We start from the raw sequence: 18,978 nt of genomic DNA, 5'->3' as shown, positions 1-18,978 counted from the left end.
CAGGCTTCCAATGTATAGCTAAAATTAACTCATTCTGATCATCTACCATGCCAAGAAAATTATGAATACCAAGGATAACCAAGAAATAAGGTTTCTATTGTCATGAAGCTTATAACCTAATGGAAAGTTGATGCATTAAAACACACACACACACACAGACTGTTAAATAAACAAAATATAGGTATTGTGAGAAGAATAACAAGTGATATCAAATTGGGATGGATGGTTGGACAATGCCACTCTGAGGAGGTGGTAAGCATAAGCTTTACCAGAAAGAGAAGGGATCAATTTTGCAGTGTAACCTAGGAAATATACAGAAAGTAGTAAGACCCTGAGGTAAGAAAAAACTTGATATATTTTAGGAACTGATGGAGCCAAGGTGGCTGAAGTTTAGTGAGCAATGGAGAGGCAGGAAATGGCTTGGATAGAGGCCAATCATGTAGGGCCAATGAACATCCTAGATTTTATTCTAAGGAAGTAGAAAAATCCTGAAGGACCATAGGAGAGTGGCAAAGATGAAGACAATGCTTTTTTTTTTTTCCTATACATTATTGATATTTTCTATTAACATATAATATATTATTTGTTTCAGGGGTCAGGTCTGTGAATCATCAACCTTACACAATTCACAGCACTCACCATATTACATACCTTCCCCAGTGTCCATCACCCAGCCACCCTATCCCTCCCTCCACCAGCAGCCCTCAGTTTGTCTCCTGAGATTAGGAGTCTCTTATGGTTTGTAAAGACAATGCATTTAGAAAACAGAATGAATTAACAAAATTAAGCCTTCCTTACTGACCCAAGATGCTGTTGAGTCTTAAGAAATCATTTTTGAATGAGAAAAATCTCAGACAATCTCACTTTCATTTTTTTTAGGCTCTTCCTATTGATTGCATATTTATTTCTTCTTAATTTCATAATGCTGACCCAGAAGCCTCTAAGATTCTTGGAACCATGTTTTCTCTCCAAAGAAAAAAAAAACACAGAAAAGTACGAAGGATAATATAATGAACACTTGTGTTCTCACTATCAATGATTTTTAATTTTTCAGATTTACTCACTTTAGCAATAATGTTCTTGTAACACACTTTAACTAGATTTTGACCCCTACAAAAATAACCTAAGTAATTTTCTCAAAAACAAGTCCTCTTTTTCTGGCAAGTAGGTTATAAATTAGCTAAATTTGCTGAACTTTATTAATCAAATTTCAATGTAGCCACTATTCATGAGGGTGCAATTCTCAGGTCATTGTTCTTATAACCAAAAACATGGATATAAGAAGCTGTTAAGCACTTGTGTCTGATTTAAACAGCATATGTGGCATCCTGAAATATGTGAGTCAAGAAATGTTCCTGATGGGGTGACCTCAACCAAAGGAAATGTTCATGATGGGGTGACCACAGCTATTGGAGGGGAATGTAAGAATGTGGCTGAGCTGAACCTCACCTGAGCTGACCTCATCTGAAATGACCCAAGAGCAAGAGGAGAGGGTGGCCTCTCCCATTCTGATAGAGTCTTCATTTCAGCACACAACACTCTGGTTTTTCCATGCATCCTATTTCTGAAGAATGATCTCAGATACAGAGATTGGAAGATGAACCCTGTGCTAGAGTTGTCACCCCTACCAAAGCAGAACCTACACCTTGATTGCTGCACAATCATCAGCTGACAGGAAGTAAGCCAAAGTCCTCTCAGGACAAAGATGGCATCACCTTTGCTTATTACAAGCCATTTTTCAGGGGCATGGGACTTTAAGAACATCATGACATGTTTACCTGCAACAAACAAACAAAACCCAGAAAACTTCTGTTGCATACTTAGCTCCAGAAACTATGATCTCTTAAGTTCATGTTTGTCCACCATTCCTTTGGCACACCTCAAACAAATTTACTTTATATAAAAAGGTCTCACATGCAGGAGTGCACACATCCTTGAATGACAGATATTCCCTGATTTCATATGTACAAATCAAAGAAAATTCTTTTCATAATGTCTTCTACATGGGACAGAATGTTGGAGGAATTTCTTCAAGGCCCCAACATCTTTGGTTCATGGGCTTATATGCCATTTCAATTTATAGCCATGTGAATAACTGTGAGAACTAAGAGATGAGCAGAAACATTTGAAGTCCACTAGACATTCAATATCTTCTTCTCCACATTCTCCAAAAGAGAGTAACTGAATATAAGCAAACACAAACTGACAGCAACCACTGACTGACACAGATACAACTACTTTCATAATCTATTCACTATCTGAATAATGCTTTCACGACAATTGATCATTCAGTGGCTGAGATTTGAGACCAAATCAAAAGCATACTGCTCTGGCTTCTCTTCTATGAAATTAAAAGAAAAGGTTCAGCATCTGATGGATGCTTCCAGAGAAAATATCTGCATTTTTTTTAATAATAAGATGCCAGTATCATAATCTTTATAAAGGTGGAGACCATGTCCAGCCTATTTGCCAATGGCACCATATTACTTCTGAATGGTAAGTGCTCAACCAGTATTTGTTGAATTAATGCTGGGTGACACGATAATTTGACATATGGAAAGTATGAACTGAATGTGGATAATTTACTATTGGTAAGTAATTTTGGTAATTGGTAAATAATTTACTATTGGTAGTTTACCTTTATGGAAGTATTTCATTTTCATTAAAAATAACTTATGTAGGGCACCTGGGTGGCTCAGTGGGTTAAACCTCTGCCTTCGGCTCAGGTCATGATCTCAGGGTCATGGGTTGGAGCCCCACATAGGGCTCTCTGCTCAGCGGGGAACCTGCTCCTCCCCCCACGCCTGCCTCTCTGCCTACCTGTGACCTCTCTCTGTCTGTCAAATAAATAAATAAAATCTTTAACAAATAATAATAATAATTTATGTAGATTTCCACCTGCCTCACCATTTCTTTTTTGGTCGCTATTATCCTACATCAGCAGAAGTGAGAGACTGAAAACTGATTTACTTTCACAACATGTTTCCTGCTATAAAATCATAGCTCTGACTTTGAGAAGCAAAAATGTGAATTTGGAAATGATGTTTTAGAGGATAAACACACACACACACTTTAAAGTACCCAAATCCCCAAATTGCCTAGTATTGCCAAATGTGGTGCTTTCCTCCACTGATGAATACAGGATTGCAAAGGGCTATGTATTAGGATCTGGTTATTCCACTTTTAACTCAAAATCTGTCTTATTAAAGAAAATGTGTATCAATAACTGTCTTTACAAAAGTACTGCCAATAGTACAAGCTATCAGATGAATCAAGATGTTGTAATATGAGTTATATTTTCTTGTTTTCTCAGTATGACTTCTTTTAAACAGAATTTTTAGTTTAATCTATGTAAAGACTGAAAGAAAGCAATGCATAAAAATAGAATAAGACACTTGAATTTAAAAAGATAACTTTTTGAAATTGATAGTAATCTATTTATATACTGATAATTCAAAGTTTCTCTTAATAAATATACATGTGTGAATGCACACATGCACACACATCCCTACACTTATATATTCACTGCAAATATACTGAACATATTTTATGCACCAGGTCCTGGTTTGGTTGCCAAGAAGACAATGATACTCAAAATCAAACATAATCTCAGGTCTTCTCAAGCTTGCTGTCCAGGGGGCAGACAAAATTTAATGAAATAATCACATAGCAAATTGCAAACTCAACACTGTGACCAGCCATGGAGATACATACGGTATAGCTACAGTACATAGTAGAGGCATGTGGCTTTGTTGGGAGGGCTGGAAGAACCTGTTTTATTTAGGTGCATGGGTTCTCTGGTATATGAATAAAGTGGGATCTGAAAGTTTGAGGATACAATCCTCAAACAATGAAGAGCCAGCAGACACATAAAACTAGCTGCAATTCCTCAGGCATATAATTATGAGTCCTATCCTTCATACTTTCCAGAAGTTTTGTAGAATCAAGCCACCAATGTCTATAGCAGCAATCTCTATAGAGTACTCTTATAATTACTTCTTTTCTTGTTCACTTTCCCTACTCCTTTGTTGCTACTTTCTGGCTCTACTTTCCAAATAAAAACCCTACAATATTTTTTGCCTCATGTTAAATTTTTTTCAATAACTGAAAACTAAGACATTAAGCATGACATGGGTGAGATAAGAACAAAAATGTATAGGTCTGATAGGCGTTTTGTTTTTTAAATTATACTTGTTTTCCAATCAGATCTTTCTGGCTGCAGTGCAGAAAACAGATGAGGACAAGAGGGGATGAGGTTCAGAACTTATTGTTTTTCACCAGAAGTTATTCTGGTGAGAGAATATGGTGGATTACATCCGAAAGGAACCATAGTGATGAAAAGAAGTGGATGAATCCCAGAGCTATTTAGGCAATAAAAGTAACAGAGTTTAATGATGAAAGAATAGTGTTAAGGATGACTCCTAGTTTTTTTGGCTTGTTTAACTTGATGGATATGATACCAATCACTGAGCTACTAGGGAACACTGAAGAAGTTTGGGGTAGAAGGGGGGAAATCACAGGAATACTTTAAATCTAGGTCAAATCTCAGATATCTTGGAGATCTTATAAGAATTACAAAGGAGGCAGCTAGATATATGATTTGGGAACCCAGATGAAAAATTTAAGCATTTCTGACCCATCTTTATTTTGGTGGTGATGGAATCCATGAACCCTGGATTATATACAATCAGGTCTTGAGGATTTCCAACTGAGTCCTGAGGAAGCTAGACTAGAAAAAGACTAAATAGGTTGGGGCAGAGGGATAGGATGAATATCAAGGGAATGTTCCACCATGGAAGCCAGAGAAAGAGGGTATTTCACAAAGAAGGCAAAGGTGTATAGTACCTATCACTACTGGAGGGGCAGGTCAGGTTATTGTGATAGACTGTGTTATTGGTCCCAATTCACCTCCCTATGCATCCACTTTCTTTACTATGTAACTTTGGAGTTTCAGCCACTAAAAGAGTTGAAATACATTTTTCCATTTGAATTTATTTGGCTAAATGACTTTATTGGAAAAAGAAAAAAGGCAGAATTGATGGCATAGAGTTTCTGAGCATTTCTACTTGCCTTCTTGCACTTCTGCTATCCTCATGAGAAGGACATGCCTGGCTAGCTAATGAATCCTAAGAGGAAGAGACTGTGGAACAGAGCCCAATGGTTCAGCAGATGCAGATGTAAGAACCAAACAAATACACAGTGTTATGTGTCTCTCAACTTTTATCACTGTTTATCATGCAGTATTGTCTTGACAGTAGAAAAGTGACACACTGACTAAAAACCTATACGCTAGATTAAGAAAGCAGGTCATTGATTGGTGTAGATCAACTGCTATGAAGAAAACAAAAAGAGACAAGGTAGTGAGAGAAGCACAGGAATTGAGAGAAGTTGTATGTGGCATTGTGCTTATATGTCTTAAATGGCTGAAGCCTACACCTGAAAGAAATTTTCATGGGAATAGAAAGATACTAAGAAGAGGGAGAAACTGATTATTAAAAATAAAGGGGGAAGATATGATAGATGCCACTGGAGAGATTAGGTAACGTGCTATGGGAGTTCATATTAATGATGACATAGGTCAAGCAAGGCTAAGCCTGGCAGGTCTTACAAAGGAAGCAGAGTGCTAGGTTCATGGGCACTGCTCCCAGGGAATAGTGTAAGTTTTTCTTCATGCTGTGCTTATTTTCACAAATACGAAACTCAAGTAAAGTATTCTTAAGTATCATTTACAGTGATAGAAGATCTTACCATTCTTTAATCAAAGACCTCACTAGTGGGGGAAAAAAAAAAAACCAAACAGAATAAATCTACTGTCCCTCATACATGAGGTCTACTATAGAATGCTGAAAATGCTATTTTTTTTTAAAGATTATTTATTTATTTGACAGACAGAGATCACAAGTAGGCAGAGAGACAGGCAGAGAGAGAGGAGGAAGCAGGCTCCCCACTGAGCAGAGAGCCTGATGCGGGGCTCGATCCCAGCACCCTGGGATCAGGGCCTGAGCCAAAGGCATAGGCTTTAACCCACTGAGCCACCCAGGTGCCCCCTGAAAATGTTATTAATATTAAAATGAAAAGAAATAAAATTGGCCTTTGAACAACATGAGTTTGAACCACACTGGTCCACTTGTACGTGGATTTTTTTTTTTTCAATAAATACAGTACATTATTCTTTTCTCATCATGATTTTCTTAATAACATATTTTTTCCCTAGCTTGCTTTATTGTGAGAATACTATATATAATGTATATAACATACAAATTATGTACTAATTGACTATTTGTATTATTAGTAAGGCTTCCAGTCAACAGTAGGCTATTAGTAAAGTTTTGGGGAAGTCAAAAGTTTTATGTCTATTTTCCACCGCTCAGGGGGCTGTCATTCCTAATCTTCCTGTTGTTCAAGGGTCGACTGTAAATAAAAGAAGATGTACAGACTGCAATCAGATGACTTACTTGTTATTTAGTCTATTATAAATATAACACCAGTTTTGATGTTGACTGGATTTTATTATACTTTATTTTTATTAATTATAAAATAACAAATGAGAACCCTTCAAATTTTGCTGATAGTGAAATGTTTTCCATTCTAGTTAAGTAAGCTTTAGGAAAGTAAAACTTCTATGAAACATGAAATATTCAGATAAATATCAACACAGTTTACCTAACTTTTAAAAAAATCAGTATAAATTCTCATAATTTTATGCTATTTTATAAATCAACTGCTTTTTTAAATCCCAAATAGTTTTCTATAATATTATAAAACACACATGGCAGTTTTCATTCTAAACTTAGACTTCCATACAATATACAATTATGAGGTAAATAATAAGGATAACTTCCAAAACCAATAGAATATGCAAATTTCCCATAATTATGTCCCATTTTTTCAAATTGTTTCAATAATAAAATTTATGGGGGCCTGGGTGGCTCAATGGGTTAAAGTCTCTTCCTTCAGCTCGGGTCATGATCTTGGGTCCTGGGATCAAGCCCCGCATCAGGCTCTCTGCTCAGCGGGGAGCTTGCTTCCTCCTCTCTCTTTCTCTCTGCCTGCCTCTTTGCCTACTTGTGATCTCTGTTAAATAAATAAATAAAATCTTTTAAAAAATAATAATAATAATAAAATTTACCCCAAGATACCACTTCTTCTTAGAAAATTAATATTTATTCTTGATCAGAAAGAAGCTAAAAATCAATCTTTGCAGGCCTATGCAAGATTAAATAAAACATTTTCATATTACTAAAATGAAGTATCTGAGAAAGAAATAGGCAATTTAGAATTTATATTTTCCCAACATTTTCTGAATTACATTTTTAGTTACAAATTCCTATGTTTAATTTTGACTGAAAATCTGCACAGTATTCTAGTAATTGTTCCTATTTTATATTTGTGTGTTTTTTAAGTTCCAAGCAACATTATATAGTAGATTAATCTTTGAAGCTTTCTATGGTTAAAATATATTTTGGGGGCACCTGGGTGGCTCAGTGGGTTAAGCCTCTGCCTTTGGCTCAGGTCATGATCTCAGGGTCCTGGGATCAAGCCCCACATCGGGCCCTCTGCTCAGCAGGGAGCCTGCTTCCTCCTCTCTCTCTGCCTACTTGTGATCTCTGTCTGTCAAATAAATAAATAAAATCTTTAAGAAAAAAAAAGCATTAAAAATTTTTAAAAAAAATAAAATATATTTTCTTTAGAGACATGGTAATGTGTACCATGGCATTTTCTTTATTTCTTTATTTCTTTCTTTATTTCTTTATTTCTTTATTTTCTTTATTTCTTTCTTTTTAGTCTCTTAGAAACTCTAAACTGTACAGCTCATATTAAACAATCACCCTTGTACTAAGAAAGTCTGACTACATTGTCAAGACTCTAATGACAGCAAGTGGGTGGGTGGTAGGCACATTCTCATTACTCATGATAAACATGTTACAAAAATGGTAGCATTTTCATCTTTCATGTGGCATTGACTATAATTCAATTTCTCCCCAAGTATAATGAAGAGACCCTGAGAAAATACTGAAATGTAGTAGTGTGTGTATCACTACACCAAGTGTTGCTCATGTAAGACAAGCCCCAAAGAGGTAAAGATGAATGAATGGAATCACAAGAGTTTTGCTGGCTAAAATAGTTCCTTTGTGAATAGTATGAATTCCTATAAATTAATGACTTGGGTAGCTGGAATCAAAACCAAGTTCCATTTTGTTCCATTATTATTAATGTCTACACTCAAGGTTTCTATGGATGTATCCAGTTTTTTCTCAGCTGCTCCAGAAAAATCACACGGCATAAAGTAGAGAGACACTGACTTTCTAATAGCTATCCCTGCTTTCTGCCTAAGAACTGTGGTCTGCTCAATGCAGCAAGCCAGGGGCAACTCCTTCATCTTTGAAAAATCTAAAGGTAATTCAAGTTGAAATAGCATCAATTAGTTTGGAATTGGGGTAGACAACTATAATTTTTACATAAAAGTATATAAACTTCTTGAATTAATATAAAGGCTCTCTAGACTCCATCCTTCTTAGCAATAAAACATTTGGGTCAATTTCTTTCATTTAACAGTTTTCTAAATCTCTTCAGTATCTCACATAAGTTTTTTTAATAGTCAAATGTAGACATTAAAGGTGACCTCCCTACACACAGATAAACATACTTCCTGCTCCTTAATAGTTTACGACAAATATTTACTGAGCACCTGCTGAGTGTCAGCCTCTATAATAGGCACTGGATTCAGTGGTTAATTCAGTGGTTAATAGTAAGTATACACCGGGACGCCTGGGTGGCTCAGTTGGTTAAGCAGCTGCCTTCGGCTCAGGTCATGATCCCAGCGTCCTGGGATCGAGTCCCACATCGGGCTCCTTGCTCGGCGGGGAGCCTGCTTCTCCCTCTGCCTCTGCCTACCACTCTGTCTGCCTGTGCTCACTTGCTCGCTCTCTCTAACAAATAAATAAATTTAAAAAAAAAATAGTAAGTATACACCTACTATTATGACAGACTGTAAAAAAATAATACAAAAGCAACAATAAAATATGCTACAAGAGGGCTTCTATCTTTGAGCCCAATGGAGGTGATGTTCAGGAAAGGTTTCCTTGAGCAGATAACACATGCATGCTAAGGGATGGGTAGGAATTAACTAAGCGAAGGGGACAGAGAAGAGTACTCAGGACAAAAAGGACAGCCTCACTGAAGCCTGTCTATGAGAGTTTTATATATCTAGTATAGCTGGGATACAATCTCCTTTCTTTCTTTCTTTCTTTCTTTCTTTCTTTTTATTTTTATTTATTTATTTATTTATTTATTTATTTATTTATTTATTTATTTTGTGGAGGGGAGAGAAGCAGAGGGAGAGAGAGAATCATAACCAGGCTTCATGCCCAGTATAGCACCTGACATGGGACTCGATCTTGTGATCCTGAGATCATGACCTAAGCCAAAATCAAGAGAAAGAGTCAGAGGCTTAACCAGCTGAGCCACCCAGACATCCTTCATTTCATTTCTAAGATGATAATGGTGTTCTTAGGATGTCGTCTCCTTTTCTGGAAACATATGAGAGTCATGTCCCTTTCCCCTGAGACAATTCTCTAGAAATTCAATTGGCAAAATTCAGATCCAGAGGCCCAGACTGGCCTGACCTATGATTAACTGTCCCAGCAGAAATGTAAGAGAGATCCACCTACTACCATTCCTTCTACTAGAAGTTTAGTTTCCCTCCGATTTAGTCCCTCAAACTCTCTGTCTCTTGTCCCTCAAAATCGATCCCATTATCATCACAGAGATGGAAGAAGAGGAGAACAAAGGCTGAAGACCCTCTTTTCCTATTACCCGGGGACCTCTGTCATACCTTCTCAATCCCCTCTCTTACTCTCCTGAGGTTGTTTTGCTGCTCTTGTTGGTGGTGGTGGTGGGGTGTGTGTGTGTGTGTGTGTGTGTGTTATGTTTTGGTTTTTGGCCTTGCTTCTTCCACCTCAGCAAGCATCTCAGAGACAAAAGAGATAGCTGAAAAAAAAAAAATGGGTGATGTTTTATAAAGGCTAATAGGAAATTAAAAGCCTGCTCTTGACCAAACTATCCTACCGAAGCAAACTTGAATCTGTATCTGATTTTGTATCTGTATCTGAATCTATATCTGATTTTGAAATAGTTTTAAGAAGGGAGTGAGGATTACAGAAGCCTTTAAAACTTAACCTAGCTCTCAGTCTTTCCCTCGACATTCTAATGTCTTACCACATCCTATGACTCACAAATAACTCTCAGTCTTCATTCTCTTTAGCCTCTATCTTGACGCTCCAACCTTATTGCACCACTCCCCTGACCCAACTCTTAACCTAAACAGTAAAAGTCATTGTTGCTGCACTAAGGTTGAGCTGTGTTCTAACTTCACATCATTTTCGGCTGGAGGAATGAAGACAGGAAAGTCCTCACCCCTACCGACAGGCTGGCTATAGAAGAACGAGCTTCAGTCTTCCCAACCTGGATCATGAAAAGCATTTTACCCTCCTATGCACTTTTATTTATATTGTTTAGGCTGGATAGCAGCATTAGAATGAGATGGGTTAAGTTGGCTTCTGTCAACTATTCTGGGAACACACCCAACATTTGTGGTTTTTATTTTTTTATTGAAAAGTACCTTCTAAGTTCCAAATAACCAACTCACAAATGAGTTTTTGGAATTGAATGGTTTGTAGGATGAGGGACTGACTGCAATTAGAATGAAACAATGTAGATTAGATGAAAATTCAATTGAATTAACAAAAAGCAGAAAGATGAAAGGCTATTCCACAAAAGCCAAGTAATTCCTACAAAAAGATGCCATTAGCCAGTAAAATTAGGTCCTTTTTGAAATCTACATTAACTCTTTCAGGACACAGGGTGGTAGTGCACTGATGCCTTACTGATTTGAAAAGTATTCCCAAAAGGCCTCAAATTAGTTCTAGCACTGGGTAAATCTAAATCCGATTCATTATTTTACTTGAGGCCATGGAAGATACAGTTATCTAATCAAATAACTAAGCACGAGTGTAACAGAATGATATATATGAGGCAAATATAGCTGCTATCATATCCTTATATGTTATAGACTATACAAACACCCCCCCCCTTCCCCGTACAAACGTCATGGTTCAGAAAATGTAAATTCTTCCCATAACCCAAATAGGGATATTATAAGATTCACCTATTTTCTTCCTTTTAGGTCAAGCCATTTATTTGCTAAAAAATAAACCCTTGAAAAAGGTGCTAGAAATTTCTTCTACTAACAAGTGCTATTAAATCGCATTTTCATTTTCAATTTTTACATGTCAGCCCATCTGAAAGAAAAAAAAAAAATATGATCCTGCAAACATGGGTGGTCACAACAGAAGACAACTACAGGTGTTCTTTGCTCAGAATGGAAAGACAAACTCATAGAAGTGAAAACCTGAAGCAGCAGGGAACCCAGAATGGTTATTTCAGTTGACTCAGTTCATGGTGAAGGGGACAGAGGCATGTGTCCATCCCCAAGGGAGTCAGTTAACTTTGCTGTAGTCTATGGAAATTAATATCATTCTCCCAATATGAAATCCAGGATACTGTAATGCTAGAACTAGAAGAGACTTTAGAGGTCATCTGATTAGAGTGTCTTCAAATTATGACAGAGCCCAGAAGTTAGGATACAACTCTTCAAGAGATGATGGGGTACTTCTCCCACATTTTCTATCTTCTCAGTAAATTCCCTGGCAGTAAGTTTTCATGGGAACCAAATGATCTCTGGTCTCCTTTTTACAAAGCTCTGATCTCAATTCAAGGATCTCAATAAGGTACAGCATCTTCTTAGAGAACCCTACCTCTGCCATACTCACATAGGTCTATAAAACCATAGAAGGTATTTAGTAATAAGTACATTATGTTTTCCACTGGGTCTATTCAAAGGACACAAAGCTTTTCAAAAAAATATTGGTAATCTAATTATTTTTAGTTGGATATGTTTTGTAGGATAAGGATAAAAAAAAATGGGCTGAAAAATCCAAGTCAAGCACCTCACTTTCAGTCATTCCAAAATGCCTGCAAAGGCTCTGATATGATTTCTATCATAGCCTCCTGAAAATCAAAGGCTAAATGATTTAAAAGAAACCTAATGGAGGACATCTAAATGGAGGACATCTTAACACTGTTGGAGGAAGAGTCATGCCTAAAATGTACCCTACAAAAAAATAAGTTAAGAAAATGCACCCTACATCTTGAGGAAGTAAATGTACTATATTGGTTACTAATTGCTGAGAAGCAAATCATCCCAAAACTTGGTGACTTAAAAAAATTACTTATTATTTCTTATGATCCTGTGGACTGCATGAGTGGTTCTTCCAGTCTAAACTAGAAATTTGACTGGGGCTCCACAGATTAGGATGGCATCATTGCCATGTTAGAGGCTTAGCTAGGGCTTTTCTACAAGATGTCTCATCCTCTAGGAGGCTAGCCCAGGCTTGGTTCAGACTATGAACCTAAAGCTACAAGGGCAGCTACAAGGGCAAGCCCAATGCACAAGCACTAATCCTCTCCTTGAGCCACTGTGATAATGTCCTAATGGCCAAAGTAAATTACATAGTCAAATTCAAAGCTAGTATGGGAGGGGCCTCCTTTCTGTGTGAAGAGAAAAATATGAACTATGGTGGTTATTTTGTAACAATCTACCGCATTTTAAGTTTTGAAAACTGAATCCATTTAATACAGAATTAAATGGGCTTTTATCTGAAAATATAATTTCTATGAGTTTACTAATATAATCTGTATCCAAAGATTCAAAATCCATCTTTATGCCTATGTGGCTTCTTGTATACATATGCCTCAGTTTGTATCTTCAATTTGTCTGTCTGTACTACTTTATTGCTATTACAAATTTCCATAAACTTAAAATAATACAAATTTATCCTTTTATAGTTCTGGATATCAGAAGTCCAAAATCAGTTTCAATGAGCTGAAGTCAAGGTGTCAGCAGTCTGTTTTTTCCTGGAGGCTCTGAAGAAGGGCTCTGCTCCTTTGTGTGTCCTAGCTTCTGGAGGTTGCCCATATTCTTTAACTTGTGGCCTCCTTCCTTCATCTGCAAAGCCAGCAATGTTGCACCTTTCTATGCTTTTCTCCCATAGTCACATATCCTCCTGACTATAGCTGGGAAAGTTTCCCTGTATTTAAGGAGTCCTATGATGACATGAGGCATACCCAAATAATCTAGGATAATCTCCACATCTCAAGGTTCTTAATCACATCCCTTTAGCCATGTAAAGTAATATCCACAGGTTCCAGGGATGAGAGTGTGGATCTCAGAAAAGGTGGTCATTCTGACCACCAGAATACATTAATGGGAAACTGTATCTCAATAAAATTTCTAAATGCAAACCATATTGAATTGCATTGGGGAAACTGGCTATGTTATAAAAAAACCAAAGCAAAAAAACAAAACAAAACAAAACAAAACAAACCTCTGGCATTTTATGATGGCCTTTCTTAATATAACTCAAGCTTTTTAATAAAGTTTCCATTACTCTAGAACTTTAAGGTGTAGTTTAAATATTTTAAAACTGTTTTCAATACTTGGCCTAGAATTAGTGTCTAAGGCTAAGACCTTATCTAGCCTGTGGCACAGGTTGCAAGTATGATTTTATTATTTTAAAAAATAAAAGTTGAATTTGAATTTTTTCATAGTACAACTGAATTGAATAGAACACACTTTGAGGTGAATTAATGATAGTTTATATTAGGTACTATTCTCTCTCTCTATCTCAAAACTGTTAATAATCAAAGCTAGGTATGACCCTGTTTGCATTTCTAGACTTTCATTAGAATGCCTATTTTCTAACTCACCACAAATGCAACCCTTGAAAAATGACTATATATGACCATGACTTCATATTTCTGTGATTTTTAGTTTTAAAACTTCAGTCAGCAGTCATCTCCAGCTCCATTTCTCACAATAGAAAATCATTAGCTGGAATTGTCTCCTTCTTTCTCAAAACTATTGAAATGGGTTCTTAGGGGATTCACATTCTGTTATAAACAACGAAAAATTACTCAGCTACAACCGTAGCTCAAAATTAGCTCTGATAAAAATTCTTCCAAAAATGGTTTTATAAAAGGACCTCAGAAATCCTTTATTCAAATCACTATGAACAATCTGTAAGCAAGGTTTTGGGACAAAACCTTAAGGTAGATGGATGATATACTTCTCTGTCTATGATTCCAAATACGCTTGTTATATTCTTGTATTCTTATCATTTTTTTCTTTTCATTAATCTAATAATCACATATACTGAACTGTGAAGGCAGATGAAGAAGTGTTCCATGACAGTTAGTAATAACTCTTAAAAGTGTTTGATGCATTTTTTCCTTATCTGAAACATGTTTTCAAACAACTGCCTTATTTTTCCTGATTTTTTTTTTAATCCAACTGGCATTTTTTAAAACTGGGTGTGAATTTATGACCCCTGTGACTAGACTCAAATATTCCATTCTTAAAAAGAAAATGTTGCTTTGTCAAATAATTACTTTATAAGCATCATATAACTTTTTGGTCTAATAGAGAATTTTTTAAAGGTGTAGCAGATGTATTTTTTTTTAATTTTTTTAGGTAATTTTGATCATTCCTACATTCTGTCATTGGGAGAATTGTCCTTTTTTTTTTCTTACATTTTTAGGTAAATTCATGATTTATATAGTAATACCACCCATAACATCATTTTTAGAGGATGACCAATGAAGTAATAATAAGCAAAATACCATCTTTGCTGGGTTCTCTATGACCCAACACAATTAAAAATTGTGAGTAAATAAAAATGTTTGGTTAGGTATAAACAATACATTACCTAAAATAAAATAAAGTACCTAAATGAAATTGTACGTGTGCTACAATAATTTTACACATACATGTGTGAACACTGACATAAATCATTTAAATTCTGAACTTCTCCTCACTCAAAAATTAATAAAAGTTGGATTTCACTTTGTTAATGATGATAATATATACATGACCAGAAATGAACACTGTCCATTTGGTGGTGAAGCTTTGAAATGAATAAGTCAGATTAATTATTTCTGAGTGATTTGCTTTTTTTCTTGCTGAAACCCAATATATTATTAAGATGCTTAGACATTCTTGATAACAGAGCAAGGTGAGCCTTCTGTCAGCACACACAAAGGAGCTGAAGCAGAGCTCACAATAGCACACACAAACCAGTATGCTAATCTGCAACAAAGGAGCTGGGCCCACAAAGGGCCAAGATGGCAGAAAAAAATCTCAAAAGAGTGCTGCACTTCAGTAACAAGATTTTCTACGAGCTCATTAATATTTACCAAAGCCAAGAGAGCTGTTTTTTCTTTCATTTAGCCACAAATGCCTCCTTAAAATTATTCCTATATTGAGACAGCATTAGAAAAATAAACTATGCATATAAAAGAAGCCTCAAATTAAAGACAAGCAGCTTTTAAGATAAGCCTGCTTTCAGTGTGAGCATCTGTACCCAGAAGACCATTTACACAAATTAACATATTTTATCTACTGTAAAAAAAAAAAAGTGAAATAATTCACATATGCAAGATTGTTTAAATTACTATCCTGGAATACTTGGGCATTATTAGCACACCCCACAAAAACGTAAGTTCTGACAACCAAGGCAAAGATTTGCCACTTAAAAAGAGAACTAGTGGGGCGCCTGGGTGGCTCAGTGGGTTAAAGCCTCTGCCTTCAGCTCAGGTCGTGAACCCAGCGCCCAGAGACGGGCTCTCTGCTCAGCGGGGAGCCTGCTTCCCTTCCTCTCTCTCTGCCTGACTCTCTGTGTACTTGTAATCTCTGTCAAATAAATAAATACAATCTTAAAAAAAAAGAGAGAGAGAACTAGTTGGAAAGACATTTTTTCAATTGCAAACAGTGTTTCATTGAATTATTTAGCAAGATGATCAAGAAATGAATGTTGGATGCAGACAGACCTGGGTTTGCATTATGGGTTTGACATTATGCAGTATTGGGTAAATTACTCCAACTTCCTGAGCCTCAGATTTTCTACCTGTAAAATGGTTAATGAAAACTACTTCCTGTGGTTTTGAGAAATTTGAGAGACTGTGGTCACTAAAAGCTGAATATAGCTCATGGTCCATTCAAATCCTTCAATAAATGTTAAAGGTTTTTGTTTCTGTAATTATTTGGAAGAACTTTAGAGACCACAGATAATAAAAAACTTACCTATCATCCCACTACCCTAAGAGAAGCGCAAATAACAACTGGTGAATATCCTTCTAGTTCTTTCTCTATATGCATGAATAAGCTTTTATGCATACTTTCCAACTTTTTATTTTATGGATATGGAATCCTACTTTGAATTATCTCACTTGCTTCTCCTCTCCCCCTCATTCACAACATACTGTAAATACATTTCCCTATCTTTAGAAATTATTTTATGTCATTTTAATGCTGATGTTATTTCACATGAGTATAGCACAGTATTTGGGATGCTTCCAATATTTAATCAAGCTAAACAATAGTGCAGTATATGTATCTGGCAATAAATATTCATATATATCCTTAATCATCTTTAACCCAAATAACAGTATAAGAAAATCCCACAAAGGCATGCATATATTGCTATTTCATTCAACCTGAAAACATGCATTTCTACACATATCACTTTTTTCTAAATTTTTTTTTTAAAGACACATTTATTCAGCATCATGATCAGACTATTACATTTAGCAATCAACAGCATGGGTGCAAAAAAAAAAATCTACATTAAAACCCTTTGTTGGAATGCTTTACACTTTCCACAGAACAGAAACTAAAATAACCTGTTATACAATTAGTCACAAATACAGTCCTCAAGTTTTTTTGCCCATACACATGAGTATTGTCTAAAACATGTCTTCTTTGTAGCAGCTAGGCACTGCCACCACTGTGCTTGGCTGAGTTCACAAATCTGTTGTAACCTGTAGCTTCCCTGTCACTTCTCTGGCTCTCCTCTCCTGCTAAGCTTTGTTTCCTGGCAGTCATTAAAACCTTCTGCCACTGCCGTAGCTGCTGCTGCTGCTGGAACCACCATAGCCACCTTGGTTTCGTGGTTTGGGGAAGTATGGGCCTCCACCACCATAAGGGCCAGAGCTTCTGCCTCCAAAACTGCCTCCTTTCATGGGTCCAAAATTTGAGGATTGATTGTTATAATTGCCAAAATCATTACAGCTTCCGCCACCTCCAAAGTTGCTTCCACTACCACTGCCATAGCTGCCTCTGCCTCCTCCGTTGTTATAGCTGTCATAGCTGCCACTCCCGCCATAGCCACTGCCCTGGTTTCCATAACCCTGTCCACCACTTTCATAGCCTCTGCTTCCTCCAGAGTAACCAGGGCCGCCTCCTCCATAACCACCATCATTACCAAATCCATTATAGCCACCCCCACTGCCACCATATCCACCACCACCTTGACTGCCACCAAAGCCACCTCGACCACTGAAGTTTCCTCCATGACCAAAGTTGTCATTCCCACCAAAACCACCTCCACGACCACCACCAAAGTTTCCAGAACCACTTCGACCTCTTTGGCTGGATGAAGCACTAGCCATCTCTTGCTTAGAGAATGCTTTCCTTACTTCACAGTTGTGGCCATTCACAGTATGGTATTTTTGAATGAATCACGGTCATCAAATGTTACAAAAGCAAAACCCCTCTTTTTGCCACTGCCTCGGTCAGTCATGATCTCAATCACTTCGATTTTCCCATACTGTTCAAAATAATCTCTTAGATGATGTTCTTCAGTGTCTTCTTTAATGCCACCAATAAAAATCTTTTTCACAGTTAAGTGGGCACCAGGTCTTTGAGAATCTTCTCTTGAGACAGCCCTCTTTGGTTCCACAACTCTTCCATCCACCTTGTGTGGCCTTGCATTCATGGCTGCATCCACCTCCTCCACAGTGGCATATGTGACAAACCCAAAGCCTCTGGAGCGCTTGGTATTTGGATCTCTCATTACCACACAGTCCGTAAGTGTTCCTCATTGCTCAAAATGGCTCCTCAGACTCTCATCGGTTGTTTCAAAGCTCAGACCTCCAATGAAGAGCTTCTGCAGCTGTTCAGGCTCTTTGGGAGACTCTGACTTAGACATGATGGCAGTGGGAGGGGAGACTTTAACGATGCCAACTCGGCGGCGTCCACGGGCAGAAAGCTCTTTTTTCTAATTTTTTAATATTTAATCTTTCAGTGGATAATACCATGGTCCTACAAGTTATTTTTTATCAATATAATATAAATAAAAAGTAAAGAATAAAATACCTTACTCTGATCACTGTGTCTTATTTATACACTTCCCACCACATCTACTCTGCAGGTAACATTGTTATTAATATATATAGTGTTTTAGATTTTATCTATGAATATGTTAGTAAATATAATCATATACATTATACCCCTTTATTCCATAAAGGATAGCATAAAGTACATACTATGCTATATTTTGCTTTTCCACTTAGTAATACGGTTTATAGTTATCTCTATATCGGTACTTATTTCTCATTCTCTTATTTACAGTTGCATAGTATTCCATTGCATGGTTATAACTAATTTACCATAATTCTTTTAAACCAGACCCTATTGATTGGTATTTGGCTTCATCCCAATGTTTTGCTCTTGAAAAAAAAGTGATTAATATTATGCATACATTATTTAATGTGTGCAAACATATCTTTAGTTCAGACTAATATTCAAAACATTTATTAATTTGTAGTCCATACTGGTATTTATCATCTGATTTTAGCTCTGTATGTCAGTTAAATTCTTAGGAATAGAATTATCTCAGTTCCATATACTTCTTTCTTTTTTAAATTAATTATTTATTTTAAAGATTTTATTTATTTATTTGACAGAGAGAGTGAGAGAACACAAGCAGGGGGAGCAGAGAGAGAGGGAGAAGCAGTATAGGGAGAAGCAGGCTCCCCACCAAGCAGGGAGCCCAAAGCAATGTGGGGCTTATGACCTAAGCC

General features: G+C 36.6%; 2 protein-coding genes across 6 annotated transcripts in view; both read right to left on the bottom strand.

Annotated features, from left to right (window-relative positions):
- The window catches only part of MACROD2 (mono-ADP ribosylhydrolase 2), a 1,916,992-nt gene that overhangs the window by 1,164,680 nt on the left and 733,334 nt on the right, over positions 1 to 18,978 (bottom strand). The gene's annotated exons all lie outside the window — the stretch shown is intronic.
- Positions 16,947 to 18,168, bottom strand: LOC308349199 (heterogeneous nuclear ribonucleoprotein A1-like). The gene is given in 2 exon segments (XM_080813727.1): positions 16,947 to 17,633; positions 17,636 to 18,168. Coding segments are annotated over 2 exon segments (969 nt in total). The 5' UTR covers positions 17,970 to 18,168; the 3' UTR covers positions 16,947 to 16,998.

The sequence above is a fragment of the Martes martes genome (genome assembly GCF_963455335.1).
Source record: "Martes martes genome assembly, chromosome: 9".
Lineage (NCBI taxonomy): Eukaryota > Metazoa > Chordata > Mammalia > Carnivora > Mustelidae > Martes > Martes martes.
This window is presented reverse-complemented; position numbering and strand designations above follow the sequence as displayed.